Source organism: Entamoeba invadens (assembly GCF_000330505.1).
Source record: "Entamoeba invadens IP1 unplaced genomic scaffold scaff_1105074726049, whole genome shotgun sequence".
NCBI lineage: Eukaryota > Evosea > Mastigamoebida > Endamoebidae > Entamoeba > Entamoeba invadens.
In genome coordinates this window covers 45,818-63,495 of record NW_004440337.1, presented here as the reverse complement: position 1 = coordinate 63,495, position 17,678 = coordinate 45,818, and the positions used below count along the sequence as shown (strand labels likewise).

General features: G+C 26.9%; 2 protein-coding genes across 2 annotated transcripts; both read left to right on the top strand.

Annotated features, from left to right (window-relative positions):
* Nucleotides 1-9,178: 9,178 nt before the first annotated feature.
* Nucleotides 9,179-14,756, top strand: EIN_349820 (protein serine/threonine kinase, putative; the record flags this gene model as incomplete). Its single annotated transcript, XM_004256385.1, has 2 exons — nt 9,179-9,203; nt 9,589-14,756. The coding sequence occupies 2 exons, from the start codon at nt 9,179-9,181 to the stop codon at nt 14,754-14,756; spliced, it is 5,193 nt and encodes a 1,730-aa protein (XP_004256433.1).
* A 1,039-nt stretch (nt 14,757-15,795) lies between these two features.
* Nucleotides 15,796-17,659, top strand: EIN_349810 (surface antigen BspA family protein; the record flags this gene model as incomplete). Its single annotated transcript, XM_004256384.1, has 1 exon — nt 15,796-17,659. A coding segment is annotated over one exon (1,864 nt), but the record flags the coding sequence as incomplete, so codon positions are not given.
* Between the last annotated feature and the right edge of the window lie 19 nt (nt 17,660-17,678).

Below are 17,678 nucleotides of genomic sequence, written 5' to 3'. Positions count from 1 at the left end.
TTTGTTAATTTCTTCACCAATGTAATATTCTTTTTCTCCCAAACCACCTATACAATTTCGTATTTAATTATAACGTCCCACAGCCGTTTTGAATATCTTTGAAGGTACCTTTTCATTGGCAAGTCCAATTTTTGTTTTATATGACCTAATATCAAAAACGCCAATTGGAACACTTTGTGTTTGTTCGGTCATTTGTATATATTGGTATTAAATTGTTTGTTTAAATGTTGTTTTTTACTTGTTACACTAAGTGTAATTGTCATATCCAATAATTAAAATATATTATTATTTAATTTGTGTAAGATTCATTATTAATTTCACCATTTATATTATATTTTTATAGTGTAGTTTCTTAATAAAATATTATTTTAATGATTATTCAATCAAACTTCAATAATACAACATCTCTATTATTTGATTGGGTGATACAATAATCTGTATAATAATATTCCAATAATTAATATTCCAAATATTTTTTTCCACACGCTTCTATTTTATGTATATATTTGTTATTAAATCTTTAATAAAAATTATTTCATTCATTGTTGTTTAAAATTAAAGTTAAATTTTAATGTAAATTTTGATTCATTAACTAATTTGATATAAATTCAAGGTTTCCAAAACAATGCAAAGACACTGTATTTTGAATATATATAATTTAAGGAATATATTTTTAATGTTGTTAAAATATATTAATATGACGATAATTGTTTTGAATATGTCTTATTTAATGATATAATTGTATTTTATGAAAAATATAAATATAAATTTGCATTCGTTTTTAATATTTTAATAATTGAGTTCAATTTACAAATGATAATTAAATTGATTTACAATGATCAAACCAAACATTTAAACAAATAAACCAATTTTAGGTATTTATGTGAAATTATTAGTGTTGACTTTGTTTTTTTTTCAAATTAATTAAATTTCATTAATTAAAATAAATTTAAATTTAACAACAAAATAACACATGGAAAAGGAGTTGAGAGCACTTTCAACACTTTGCGCAAACGCAGCAAGAGAAGTTTCATATTATCATTTGTTAAATACAGAACCAGAGTTTGTTGATAACAAATCATAGGATATCAATAAACGGATTGAAAATGCCGAAACTTATTTTGACAAAATCGATGATATAGTTGAAAGAAAGAAAAGTATCACAACAACAGTTAACACAATACTTGACAATTTGGATGATGCATTTTACACAATTAAACACGAGTTGACCAAATATTCAACACAGAAAGACAATGAAAAGTTGTATGAGATGTATATTATTAGAATGGGACTTATTGAAGAACAATTTAAGAGTGATTTAAAACAACACAAAACCGATATTACAACAATGCTTCAAACAAAAAACATGAGAATCGGAGAGATAAAAAACTCAATTAAATTCAAATACATTAAATTGCAACATGAAGAATATGAAAAAGAACAGAAAGAATATGCAAGGCAATTCAAAAGAAGATGCATCACACACAAAGAGAAAGTGGGTCTTGAAAATATAACAAAAATGAAACTTGGGAGTGTTATATTTGACTCAGATATGGATAAATGGTCTGAACATGAATCTACATTCACAGAAAAAATCGCTTACAATAAAAACTTGTGCTTTTTGATAGAAGACATAAATCACAACAAGTTTGGTGGTGTGTATACAGGCACAATCAATGAAATTGGAAATTATTTGTATTGTGGAAATTCTTATTTATTTTCCTTGTGTAGAAACGGAGTGTTGAATCCCAAAAAATTTACAAAAAGTGGCAAAAATTTGGGTTACGAGTTATATCTGTGGCCACAAGATCATCCAGCACTCTTTGCATTTGGAGTCGGTTTTGACATGTGCGTGTTCAAAAAGGGTGTTGATGGAAGCTATTGTGAAATGGGTTCCTACACTGCACAACAGGACGAATTAATCGATAATATATATTTTACCCCAAAAAGTGTTTTGGTGTTTCAACTTAATTAATTTTTGTGTTTTTGTTTTTATTTCATTCTTATAAATATTACATAACTTTAACCAAAGTTGCACATTTCTTATTGATTCGTTTTTAGGTTGCACCATCGAACTGTCACCTGTTCACCTAAAATTTGAAGCATAGTTCAATAAATCACACAAGTTGGTTTGTCTTATTATTTTCGTTTTTTACACGTAATGGTTAACATCTGCATCACCACAATCAACACTATTTTATTGTTTTGTATGACAATTAAAATTCTGGATTTTTGGTGCTTTTTGTAATAACAAGCAGAAAAAATTATAGTTTAAATATCGAGTTATAATTTTTGTTGATTTATAACCCAATTGATTATGGATGATATTGTAATTGTTATTGTTAAAAAGTTTACCTTTGTTGTGTGTAAAAAAACAAAAATAATTAACGTTGCACCCCAATTCGGTATGACTTTAATCATACAGTATTTTTGACGACTTGTATTATCTTAAAACACAATAACATAACCGTCTTTTTTCACCTTCACCCGTTTACCGAAATACAATATTTTTAAAGGAAGTCTACCTTTCAAATACTGTTTGTGCATTCTATGTAACTTAATTTTCTTGTCTGTATTGTATGAACGTAGATGTGGTGCCACTCCTTTTGAGGGTGGTCAGTAAAGATCTGTGTCAAAAAAAGACTTGAAAATGTTGATTAAATATAATTAACGAATTAAATTAATTATATTTTATCAATAATAATATAATATAATTATTATTTAAGAGTGTTAACGTGATAGGGCGTATCCACACGGAAATAGTGAATCCCTGTGGATTGGAATATTTTGTGTGGATAGCCTTTTATTTTTTTGTCGAAAAAAACCAAATATTCGTTTTAAACCATATGTTATGATTTTTAAAATTAATAAATGTTATTTATAATCATTTATGGGACAAAAATGATACACAAACATGAATACCCCCATAAGGAGGATTTCCAATATTTGCAATAATTTCATTGTAAGAAAAAACGCTATTTCAGCCTTTTTTTGGAGTGGTAAAATAAGAATAGATCAAAATGAACAAATAAAATAATTAACAAAATTTACGTGTATTATCCCGTTTATTTGATACATGTAACGCTATTTTTTCGATTTCTTTTAATTGAAAAAACATTTCAAAAGTGATTTATGGGATTATAATTTGGGAAAATTCCCGTTTTTTGCATTAAAAAATATTTAATTTTAGTATCAATTTTAAAATATATTATTTAATTGTTAATCGTGGCTCAAAAATGCATTTATTATCACTTTTATATAAACACTCCATTAGTTTATTATTTTAATGGTAATATTTGGGAATTGAAATTTGTTAAATAAAGTTCTTTTAGTTGGCGCAAATTATACGTATAAAGACGGGTATTACATCCTAAATAATATTCTGGTTTTGTTGAAAATGATAAAGACAAAGGTTTTATGTCTAAACTAAACTATTAATTAATAACAATAAATTATATTACAATAGTACATTATTTATTAACATAAAAATGACAGAATAATCACAATAACAAATTCTATTAACATAGTTAAATAAAATTTAATTTTTACTATAAAAACGTTAAAAAGTTAAATGGCAAATTACCACATTGTAACAATAAGTTATTATTTATGTTATTAAAAAATCATAACAATACATATTAATTAGAATAGAAACATACGGCAAATACCAACAAAAACCATCAATAAATACAAGTCATGTTACTCATTACATCTAACATGTAATAATAACAATTGTCTATCTATATTTACTATCCACACCTTTTCAGCCTATCCACAGTTAACTATGCCATAGTATTTTATGACAAATTATTTGTTATTTTTCAAATTTTTCAATTTCAATAATTTTTTTGATTGAATATAGTTTATACAATTAATTAAATAAACTAAAGTTAATTAATTAAAAACTTTAGTCTTAAAATTTTTAACAAAATTGTTTTTTTTTGCGGCAAATTCGTTTAAATGGTAAAAGTAAAAGATGACTTTGACTAAAAATAAAATTTGTTTTTTCTGTTTTAACTTCCAAAAAAATCGCTTTTTTATGAATTCGGTCCAAAAAACGTATTTTTTTGTAAACTCTTAGGCAAATTTTATATCAATTACAACAAAAATGTGTAAGATTTTCAAAGCCATCCCCACAAAAGTGGTCTATCACGTTAACACTCTTTAACAAGAAATTAAATTTAATCAAAACAACTAACTTAATCAAATTGATTAGTTTAATCAAGGATTTCAACAAAGGACACTCCTTTGAACACTCAGAAAAAATATTAAATCATATTTTTAATGTGTCCAAAAATGAAGATGATTGTTTGGACAAGTTGTTATAATGAAAAAAGACCAAATTCAAAAACGTTCTCGCTCTAATGAAGGATTTGAGTTTTGGTGCTGTTATATTATTTCCACGCAACATGTACGAAATATAAAAAAATAAGTTTAGTTTTGATTATTTTGTTTTTTGTTTAAAAAACAATAAATGGTATTTTACAGTTGGTCACAACGGGAGGGGATAGAAAATAAGTGATATTAAATAAAAGTTCTACGGTTAATAAATAGAGTATTTAAAACCATACATATATAAATATAAGTAATTAAGAAATATATACGAGTAATTATTCAGAATTACTCATATATTTATTATGAGTAATATATATAGCTTAAGTATAATTTTTTGTTTAGGTCACTTTTGTTGTTGATTTTCTCATTTTAATTAGGTATCTATTATTATTTTGCTGTTTTAAGGGGGTGAATCCTTGTAATTTTAAAAATATAATTTGTATAGGTAATTTTAATAGCTAAATAACTATCAAATTATGTGTTTTTTAATTTTTTATATTTTTTTATATTTGTTTTGTGGTTTAGATATATTTAAAAATAAAATTCGATTTTTGTGCAAAGTTCGGCGAACTTTTTATTTCCTTAAATATCTGGAAATGTTATTATTCGTTATGAACAATAAAGTGGATTGTTTTTTTAATATTTATGATTGTTAAATTAATATTAAAAAATTACCTAAATTTTAATGATATTTGAGTTGTTTTTTTTAAAGTTAAAATAAATTTAAAAACTTGTTTTGAAATACCACATTTTACTTATATAAAACTTTAAACCATGCCTCGGAAAAATTTGCTTTTCAAGAAAAAAGACTGAAGAAACTGTTTTTTGCGGCAAAAAAATCGTCTTTGGTAAAACTATTTTTAAAAATACGCAAATAAACGGGACATTAGGTTATATTGAATTGTGATTCCAGAAGATTCAATAATTTTTATCAAATTGTTTTTGATAAATTAACAATTTATAAATATTTATCGATTTTTTATGTTTTATTAAGCACAATAAAAAAACATAATATAAATTAACGAAAAGATAAATTTAACATATGAATTTTATTAACATATTTTCTTGTATAATTAACACACCGAAAAAATAAAATTAATTAACGAAAAAAATAATTAACAATTTAAAAATATTTATCGATTTTTCTTGTCAAATTAACACAGCGAAAATTTACAAATAATTTAACGCAATCAAAATTAACATCTTACTATTATTAACGTTTTTACATGTTAAATTAACAAACTAAAATGTAAATAATTAACGATAATTCAATAAAAAATGTGTATTTCAAATAAATTACATTGTACAATATCTGTTTGTAATTACAAACATATATTTGTAATTATTAATTAAATATTTCTTTTGTTACAGAATCGACGGAGTAAAATATTTAAAACCACAATTAAACAAACATTATTTGATAATTAAACAATACCGTTTCATTGAAATTATATTTCAAAGAATAACTTGTTATAAATATTTAATTTATTATAAATTATAAACATAAAAATGAATAAAATGATGTCATGTGCATGATCAACATATAAGACTATGGTCATTTTTCAACATGGAATAAAAATTGCATCACAATTAACAACATTTTTTATAATGATAAATCATTTGTGTTAGAAAAAAAAACTATTATTTTAAATTTTTCAATATATCTTTCAACCTGTTTATAATTTTGTTGATACTTATTAATGTACAACATAATTGTTTTACTATTGTATATTTAATTCTGAATTATATTGTTAAAATAAATGTATTGTAAAATGAGTAGCATTGGTCATTCGACGTGCCAAACAATGACGATAAAAGCAGTTGATTTATCTGGAAAAATACATTTTAACAAACAGTTAGTTAATAATGACATCAATAAAAAACATGATTATAACTTCTTTTGTATTTTAATGAACAACAAAAACACCAAATTTAAAATATAAAACATTGTAACAGTCCATTTGTTTCAAATCATAAACCAATAGAAGTTTACGCTTTACTTTGTTTAAACATCAAAAACACAACAATAAATTTAATTTTCATTATATGGACAGTAATATTTAAATAAGGTACAACAAATTGTGTATTAATATATCATTTAAAACAGCTTATATTTTACATATATATAAGTTGAAATCAATAAACACGAAATTGTGACTTTTATGTATTTGAACTTGATTTTTTTGTAAAAAAAAACTTTTTGACATTTAAACAAAAGTGGGTAAATTCATTACTGATTCAACTTCAATACATATTTGTTGTTTAAAAACATTTCGTTGACAATATATCAACAACAATATTGAAATATGTTAACAAAAAACATAACTATAGTTTTTAATTCATGTTAATTCTTAGACTACTAAAAATGATTTTAATGTCTTATGTACACGTTTAAGTGAGTCGCAAGTAAAATCCTAAAATTTGTGTAAACTGTGAAACTTTTTTAATTTTAGTGTTATCTTTTAAACTTTTAGTTTTATGTTACATTTTTACACATCGTAAAGTTACCACTTTTAATATTTTAGGCTGTTTTTAAATCACCAGTGTAGCAATAAACGGTAAAACCCAATACACCAACTGTTGTTATCAAATCAATGAAAATTACTAATTAATAAATACTTTTATTTTAATTAATTATAATAGTTGTAGTATTATCAAAATATACATGTTTACTTTTTTGTGTTGTAATATAAATAATAATTAAACGATAGTTAAGAAATATTTGGATTAATATCTCGCTTGCACATCATTTTCAACAAAAAACTGTTAATATGAAAATTGAGGATATGAAGTGATTGCACAATGAAATTATTAACAATTGTTTATGTTTGATTTTTCTTTGTATTAACAAATCGTCAATGCAAACACATATAATTACAATTAATAATTGAAAATAACAATGTCATTAACAGTCATTATTCAACCAAAAATTCAATTTTACAATTCAATTTGTATTAACAAATATGTATATCTATTATTAATATATTTAAACTTTTAATTGTGTTGATAACTTTGTTATGTGAATAATTGGAAACACCTTTTTACTAAAAGTTAATAAATGTATAATTATTCAAAATAAATTTTAATGATATCAAAATTTAACAGAAATGATCAATTGAAATATTTAATTTCAATTTGATTATAATTGTATATATTGTTAATCGTATGTGTATTAACGTAAAACAGACTATTTTAAAATTATATAAATATAAAACTTGCAAACTTTTTTGTTGTTAAAAGTTTGGCATCAAACATAAACTGTTAGATTCGAATATAATTAATATGATTTATTTTTACAACAAATTTTTATTATTGAAAATGTGTATATCTGTATTATTAAGTATATTATGTAAACCGAATACCTCGACTACTAATAGGTTATAAACCATTATTGATTAAATATTAATTATTGGATTTTAAAAAACAATAAAAAAATACAAATGATGTGATTGTTTTGAAATTAATATCTGATGTGCCTGTTTAATTTATTAATAAATCATTTTTTTGTTTATCAACTACAATAACTTTTAAATGTATGAAATTTTATAAAACTTGTAACAACTCGAATGTTTTTAAAAAAAGAAAAAATGCAACCAACAGTCAAGAAATTACTTTTATTTTGTTATTTAATTTTATATATTACAACAACACCTGGAATTCAATTATCTTACATCCAACTATTTAATCGGGCTTAAATGATACCGAGAATTTACATTTCTGAACTGTCTCATCTTTTCTTATTTGGTTTCATGTTATTGGTAATTCAGTTAGTGTTTATTTACAGATTATGCCTTTTTGTAACGATATATTTAATACAATGTTTTTAATATATTTTTGACAAATATTTCATAATATTACTTGTAAAAGAGGATCAATGTCATTGTTTGCATCCACAATAGTCATTAAGATTATAAGTTGTAAAAAATCACATATCAATTACAAGTGTATGTTTCAAGAAATTACATTAACAGTTTTTAATACAATTATAAAGCAAATATATACTCTAAAATACCACATACAAATAATACAGCTACGTTATTGTGTTAATAACGAATTATTAATAACAAATTTTTGTTGCATGTTTGATGAAATTTTAATTATTAAATTGATAACAAAATAATAATTTAATAAGTTATTATAGATATTTTATTAAATAAAACAACAGTAATTTTATAATAAATTATTATTTAATTAAACTATAAAAATATAAAATAATCAATTATAACAATTATTGTTACAAACTTATAGTTAAGTTATTATTAATTTTAATAATAAAAAAAAATAAAATCCCATAATGTTATTTTTAAATAGTAATTCATTTAATAACACAATGAAAACACAGTAATAAAATAATTGAAGTGTTCTTAAGGTGTGTTTGGTTTAAAAAGTTTTTCTTCATGTCAATAATTAATAATTAAAATTGTTAATAAAAAATATTATAATTTGTTATAAAATGAATATAATTACAGATTAAATAAATAGTATAATACATGTCAAAAATGTTCACATAAACTAAAGAATAAATAAAATTTAATTGTAATAATGGTAACTATAATAATTAAATGATTAGTTCAATTACCATTTTATTATACTATTTCTAATTTATTTAACATTATTTTATTTGAATTTGTATATTATTTAATTATATCAAAATGATTAAATTTATTATACTTTTAGTTTTTTTGTTAATTTTATTTAAAAATTTATGTTCAGAATGAATTTAAATTATTAATTTATGGATTAATAATGATTTATTAATAGTTTAATTTTTTTTAGGTTTATTTGTGACTTTATTTTACTATTAATATTTCGTTGTTATTAATATCTTATATAGTTTTTATAAATGTATATATTTGTTTTTAGAAAATGTTATTTAATTGTTTTTGACAAAATGTATTATTTCATAATATATTATTTATTACATAATATGATACATAAATTCATTGTCATAAATTAAACATTAGTTAAGATATCGTTAATTTTATTATATTGTTATAATAAATTTGTATAATTTATTATATCATGTATATACTATAACAATTAACCAGTTGTTAATAGTTTCAAAACTAATCGTATTTACTATCAAACTATTTTAATATTCTAAGGATGAGGTGAGTTTTATTTTAATTTGCCAAAAAATATTTTAGTGCAAAAAAACAAATTTTTCTGAGGCATGCTTTAAACTCAAAAACACCAATTCAACAAAAACGATTCAAATCACATTATTATTAATCATTGCATATTCTATTGAAGTGAAATTGTGTAAATTTCAGAACAAAATTGTATGTGTCTCACCTACAATGGAGTGTCCTTTAAATTATCAATGGAGTTTAATTGGTGACATTTTAAAACTACAACAACATATCAAGAACGAAAAAACAACAAATGGGTGTGATCTTTTTGCCACATTTTCTCCGAATAATTCGTCTCATAAAACATTTAACCGAAATTTTTCAAAAACAACAAAAAAATTAGAATATTTTGAAAAACATGATTTGTTTTTAAAAAGAAACCAGACTAAAAATGTTTCAAAAGGGTTTTACTGTGGGAATTACCCAAATTGTGCTTCTTGCACATCAACAAATGGTGTTTCTTATTGTAATCAGTGTATAGATGGGTTCTATAAGAGTGATACATATTCTTGCTCGCAGTGTTATTTTGGTTGTGCGACTTGTACAGGAAGTGGATACGGGCAATGTACATCATGTGTGACAACTGGTTTTATATTAGCTTATTCGTCGTGTAATGCATGTGGTGTCGGTTGTGCGTATTGTACATTTAACCAAAATGGGTATTGCCAAACTTGTTTAAATGGATATTATTTATCGGATTATCACTGCAAAAAGTGTATTTCTGGGTGTGCCTCGTGTAATAATGACACAATTGGACCATGTAATACTTGTATTTCTGGTTATTATTTAGAGGGTTCCACATGTTATAAATGTTACATTGGATGTTTAAGTTGCACTTCTGGCAAAAACGGATATTGTACATCATGTATGAAAGGGTATTATAAAACTGGTGGATATTGTTATGCGTGTTACACTGGGTGCCTGACATGCACAGGTCCATCAAACGGATTTTGTAATACTTGTGCCAAAGGTTATTACTTGACATATGCCAGTTGTTTGAAGTGTATAGAGGGGTGTTTAGATTGTACCAATTATGAAGAAGGAAGTTGTCAAAGTTGTGAGGATGGGTATTTTTTAAGCGAAGGGAAATGTGTTCGGTGTTACACGGGATGTAGTACCTGTAACAACACAAACAATGGAAGTTGTTTTTCGTGTGTGACACCTGGATACTTTTTAAGTGGGTTTTCATGTGTTCAATGCAGTGAAGGGTGTGCTACTTGCAGAGAAAATGGAGAGGATTGTGTTACCTGTTTAAGTGGGTATTATTTAACGACAAATAAATGTAATAAATGTCCTAATGGGTGCGAGACGTGTATAAGTGGGTTTCCGGCTTTACAATGTACAACTTGTTTTGATGGGTATTATCGAAGTGGTAATTCGTGTTTTGCATGTTTAGAAGGGTGTCAAATATGTTCATCAAGATCGAATTGTTATTCGTGTATAAATGGATATTCATTGTATGGAACTACATGCCACCAATGTTACGATGTGTGTACAACATGCAACAATTCTGTATTAAATGGATATTGTAATAGTTGTGTATCTATCGGGTATTATTATGATAATTATTTTTGTAAAGATTGTTCTAATAATTGTCGAACGTGTGAAGGTAGTTCTTCAAATTGCACTTCGTGTGAAGATGGGACTTTTTACTTGAAAGACAACAAATGTTTAAAATGCAACAATTGTGGCAATGGAAATTGCCATCAACACGGGTGCACCAAATGTACAAACGTCAATTATTATATCAATGGATACGATTGTATTAAATGTGATGAATCATGCCAAATGTGTGATGGTGGTTTGAGCACCAATTGCCTGTCGTGTAAAATTGGGTTTTATTCGGATAACAAACAATGTAAAACGTGTGATAGTAATTGTAATAGTAACAGTTGTGACACAGTTAATGGATGTACTTCATGCAAAGAAAACTACTTTGCGTTCAATAAGACGTGCCACCCATGTTCTGATATTTCAAATTGTTTGAGGTGCAGCCCAAAACACAAAGAATGCACAACATGCTCACCACCTTTTGAAATAAAAGACGGTGTTTGTGTATGCAAGATGGGTTACTACTTAAGTTCAGAAAATACGTGTACACCTTGTTACGATAATACTGAATATGGTAATTGCAAAATGTGTCACTCGCATGATGAAACAGATTTTAAAGAAGTCTGTGATGTGTGTTACCCACCTTTTGCTCTAAACACTAACACTTCATTGTGTTCTCGATGTTTAAAAGGTACATATTATGATAATAATCAATGTATTAATGAAGTTGGTAATTGTCTTGCACGAGTAAACACCACAACATGTGTCATATGTGATGAAAATTATTACCTTCAAAACTCAATTTGTGTATCAAAATCACTTGATTCAAAGTGTATTTCAAAGGGTAAAATTGTGTGTGAAGACTGTGAAGGTGGTATTTCTGTAAAACGAAATTGTACTAATGAAATAAACAACTGTAAGTATTATTACAATAACAATTTAAAAAGTGTCAAAAAGTGTTTGAATTGTGATGACAACAACTTATATATAAGTGATGGCAGTTGCGTTACTTTTTATATGAAAGATGATTTGTACTTAAAAAATAATGTGTATTATCGTTGTGAAGCAGATCAGTTTCTTGACCAGAATATGAAGTGCAATTTGTGTTCAACAAGTGCAAATGATTTATTTGAGAAATGCATATTGCTCAACGAAAATGGCGAATTTACAAACAAAGTGATTCAGTGTATAGAAAACAGTGCTTTGAATTACAACGAAAATACCTGTTTCGTTGAAGATAAATGTGTGAAGTACTCCTCTGGTGATTGTGTACAATGCACAAATACATCTCATTATATAACACAACACAATTATTGTGTATTGAGTGAAATACCAAATTGTATAAAATATAACAATGTGAATTGTGTTGAATGCACAAAAGGAAATCTGCTTTCCAATGGAAGTTGCAAAGAAACGACTTCTTTCAATTGCGAAAAAGCAAATCAAGTGTCGTGTACAAAATGCCTTCCTTCATTTTATAGAGAAGAAACCGTTTATTGTTCTCCAACAACAAATAACTCCAAATACATCACAAAGTCACAAGACAATCAAATGACAATCAGAGAATGTTCAAATAACTACACTTTGTATGATAACACGTGCTCCACTCAAAATGAAAAATCAGTGTTAAAAGAATATACTCAAAACGTGTGTAAAACAACATCAACAAAAGGCTGTTTGAGGTGTTCTGATGGGTATTACTTGACTGAAACCAACTTGTGTCTTTCATGTCAAAATTCAGAGTCTGAATGCTTGACATGTAAAAGCTCGACACACTGCCTCACTTGTAATTTAACAACATCATTTCTCAATGCAAATAACAAGTGCGAGCAAACAACTGAATTGTCGAAGCGATGCCAACAGATGATGCCGACAAACACTGGTTGTGCAATATGTAAAAATAATTATTTCAAATATAACAACGATTGCCTTGATTGTGACGGATCGTGTGAGACTTGTATTGATACCACAAAGTGTTTATCTTGCAAACCTGATTACTACCAAATTGTCAGTGAGTCGTATCTATGCCAGAAGTACAGCACTTTATATAACTGTACTGTAAAGACTCAAATTGGGTGTGTTGGGTGTGAAGACGGATTTTATTTGGGAACTGCAATATTACGATGTTACAAATGTTCAAACAACTGTTTGAAATGTTTTTCTGATGATTTTTGTACAACTTGTGATAATGATTTTATCCTCAAAAATGGTGTGTGTCAGCCACTCGATACAGTCATTTATTGTGTTTCTGCAACAAACAACTTTTGTGTGAAATGTGATATCAAACACAAAATATCTAATGACGGACTTTCATGTTTGGAAGACAACAAATACTTCTTGAAAATCGGTCTACCTGTTATAGTTATTATAATAGTTTTAATTATTATAATTATAGTAATAGCTACTGTTGTCATCTATCTTATTCTCCAACACAAAAAGAAGAAAGAAGAGATGAAAACAGTCTGTATATTTAACATGAATAAGTCAAACATTTCGTTCAATGAAATGTCGTCTAAATTAGTTTCGAATTTGAATGAAATTGAATTTGAGAGTGACACAAATTGTGGAATTGCAAATACTGATATTCCAGTAGACAGCGAGACGCGTGCATTGCTGTGTATTGGTAACATTTCTAAAAACAAGCAAAAAATACAATTTAGTGTTATTGAAGGTTGCGAGTTGTATTCTATTCGAACAGTACCATCCCTTGTAACACTAAAGAATAACGAGGCGTGCGAATTCGAAGTCTTTTTGAAGCCAAATTGCACATGTCAAATCGAAGATGAAATTCTGTGTATCTCACTTGATATCAAAAAAGGCGAACAAACGACAAATAAAATCAAAATTAAAGCAAAAACCATTTTAACGACTAAATTGAACAATTCCGAGTTGTTAGAAAATGTCAAACTTGGCGAAGGAAGTTTTGGGATTGTTTACAAAGGGACTTTTAGAGGACAAGATGTTGCCATTAAACGACTTAAAAGTGTCACAGAAGATAATAAGTCGATGGAAGAATTTGAAAAGGAAGTTTCTATGTTGGACAAATTCAGAAGTGAGTACATCGTCCACTTTTATGGCGCCGTCTTTATACCAAAGAAAATCTGTTTGGTCACCGAATTTGCGAAATATGGGAGTTTACATGATCTAATGAAAATATCTCAGAACGGCTCAAAAAGTACGTCAAAAAGGGAATTGAATACTGATATAAATAACAACAAACCCGATATCACAATATTAAGAAAATTCATGTTGGATATGGCAAAGGGAATATCTTATTTACATAACAATGGTATTGTACATCGAGATATTAAACCAGACAATTTACTTGTGTTTTCACTTGAAATGAATGACGAAATTAACTCGAAGTTGACTGATTTTGGAAGTGCAAGAAACATTAATATGATGATGACTAATATGACATTCACGAAAGGTATTGGGACACCAAAGTACATGGCACCTGAAGTGCTAAATCGAGAGAAGTACAAAATGCCGTCAGACATATACTCATTCGCTATTACGATGTATGAAACATTTAATTGGGGAGATGCATATCCTAAAAATAAATTTCAATATGCCTGGAGCATCGCAGACTTTGTTACAAGCGGAAAACATCTGGAAAAGAATCAGAATATTGGGAATGAAGAATTTGATATAATAGAAAAGATGTGGTGTACAGACCCACATAACAGAGTTGAGATTGATCAAATTATCAATGCTATTAACCATATTATTCAGTAACTTAACATTATTAAAGTGGGGATTTAAAATTTAATAATTTTGTCAAGCAAACAATAAAAAACGTGATAATATAACATTTAAAAATAATATTAAATGTTATTAATCGAAGATATTTTTATTTTATTGAATCGAATTGTTTTTTAATTAAATTATATTAAAATTAAATATTATTAAAAATATATTGTATTAATTTTCTTACACTCAACTGTATATTTAAACACTACAAATAATAAAAACATCTTTTTTTCATTGAAACAAAAATTCATTTGTAATAATAAAATAGATTGTTTTCTTATTTTGGAATGATTCAGTATATTCAGTTATTCACACAAATACAATTTCTAAAAGACTTATTATTTTTATATCGTTTTAAAAACTTTTAAATTTTGAATTTGTTTCATTTCGTTACAAAGTGATGCTCACTATTAATATGAAAAATATTTATAACAAAATTTTTAAATGGTTATTATTTATTTAAAATATAATATTAATTTTCAGTTTACTATTATTTTTTTGATTAAATATATTTAATAAATATAATAATATAATGTTTTGTTTTTTTGATAAAGTTTTTTGAAAAATGGTCAAAAATAAAATGTTGTGTATTTAATTTTGGTCAGTCATTTTATTTTTAATAATGTTTTGAGTGGATTTAAATTGTTATATCGTTATTATTTATGGAATAATTTGATATAATTTGTTGTTTTATATTAAAACTGAATTTAAAAAAGGTTATTTTTTTCAATAAAATTTTAAATTGAATTGTTTACAATTTAAAACAGTTCATATTCACGTTTCAAAAAAATATAAAAATTATGAAATATTACTTTTACAAAATATTTTGAATGGAAATGCGTTTTTTGTTATTACTCAAAAGTGAAACAACAAACACAGAACCAAACCAAAATTATTTGTTTAAATAAATAATAATAAATTTAATTTATGAAAAAACATTAAAAATACATTAATCGAACGTATAGTTCGAAATCGGGGTTTGAAAAGGTATAAAAAGAATTTTGAAATGTACTTATTCATTCAAATGCAATTTCTTCTATTAACTGCCTGTTTACTCTTCTGCACAAATGCAGTCGATTCTACCGATTGTTATCAGCTCGACACCGCCAAATCATGTATTAAAGACAAGGAAGGTGATAATAAATGCAAAGGAGCACTTATTATCAAAGATACTGATAATAAACCACTATGTGACGAGGCTTTTATGGGTAATGAAGACATAACAAGTTTCGAATATAAACCAGCGCAGAAAGTAAAAATTGGTGCAAGAGCATTCAAAGGTGCAATCAAATTAGCAACAGTCACAATTACAAACAAAATTCAGTCTCTTGGTGAAGAAGCGTTCAGTGGATGTGTCGAGCTGACGACAATAGCATTAACAGACCTCACTACAATTCCAACAAAGTGTTTTGAAGGTTGCACCAAATTAACTACTATTACTGATAATAGTGATGTCACAACTTACGAAGAAAGCTCATTTAAAATGAGTAGTCTCACTACAATCACATTTGCAGCAACCGTTGCCAAATTTGGAGACAATGCTTTCATGGGAACCAAACTGACAGCAATAACACTTCCGACTACAGCTGTCACAACTTTTGGAATGCATGTATTCGAAGATATCACAACAGCTACAACTGCGACAATAACAGGGATCACAACCATTCCAGATTTCACATTCAAAGGTTGCACAATACTGGCAACAGTCACTGGCATCAACGCAGTCACTTCATTTGGTGAGTCTTCATTTGATAACACTGCAATTGCCGAAATAACTTTTGCAACAACTGGGGTCACCAAAATTGGTGATGCGGCTTTCAATAACACTAAATTAGTGACTGTTACAATTCCAACTGGTGTCACTGCATTAGGAAAACACATATTCGAAGGAATAACCACATTGACTTCTGCTACAATAACTGGGATAACATCAATTCCCGATTTTACATTCAATGGATGCACTTTATTGGCTACAGTCACCGGAATAGAAGCTGTCACTTCATTTGGTGAAAGCTCGTTTGATAATACCGCTATCACCACCCTCACTTTTGCTACTGGAGTCACTAAAATAGGTGATGCAGCCTTTAGAAAGACCAAATTGACAACTATAACTATACCAACTAGTGTCACCTCTTTGGGAATGCATGTCTTCGAGGGAATAGCTACTTTGACATCAGCTACAATCACAGGCACAACAACAATCCCAGATTTCACATTCAATGAATGCACAAAGTTGGCTACTGTCACTGGGTTTGAAGCAGTTACTTCTTTTGGTGAAAGCTCGTTCGCAAAAACAGCAATGCCAACAATCACTTTTGGTAAGGCGGTTACCAAATTTGGAAATATGGCTTTCAAGGGAGTTACAGTTGTTACAGATATTGAGATTCCAACAGTGACCACATTTGGAACAAATGTTTTTGACGGAATAATAACATTGACACATGCAGATTTGTCTGAAAATACAATGATTCCTGAAGGCACATTTTTGGGATGCACTATGTTGAATAATGTTTCCAGAACACAAAAAGTTGCTACAGTTGGAAAGGACGCGTTCAAAGAATGTAATAAACTTGAGAATCTCAATTTATATGCGCCACTCACTTCATTATCAGATACCCTGACAAGTGTAAAGAACTTGTTCTTCCATGGAACTGCAGCACCAACAATACCAACAGGTACTGAATTGAACAGCAATTTGAATGTGTATGTCACCAAAAATTACACAGCCTCTGTGTTTGGTGAGTTGAATGTTCTCAAGGCGGGATGCACCAATTTCCAATGTGTTGATGTCTCTTCTGCAGCACCACCATCAGGTAAAATGGCCGTAACGCCAAAGTGCAAGAACTGTGAAACCAATTTCTTGAGTGTTGATGGTGCCAACTATTACTGTGAATATGATATGGCAGT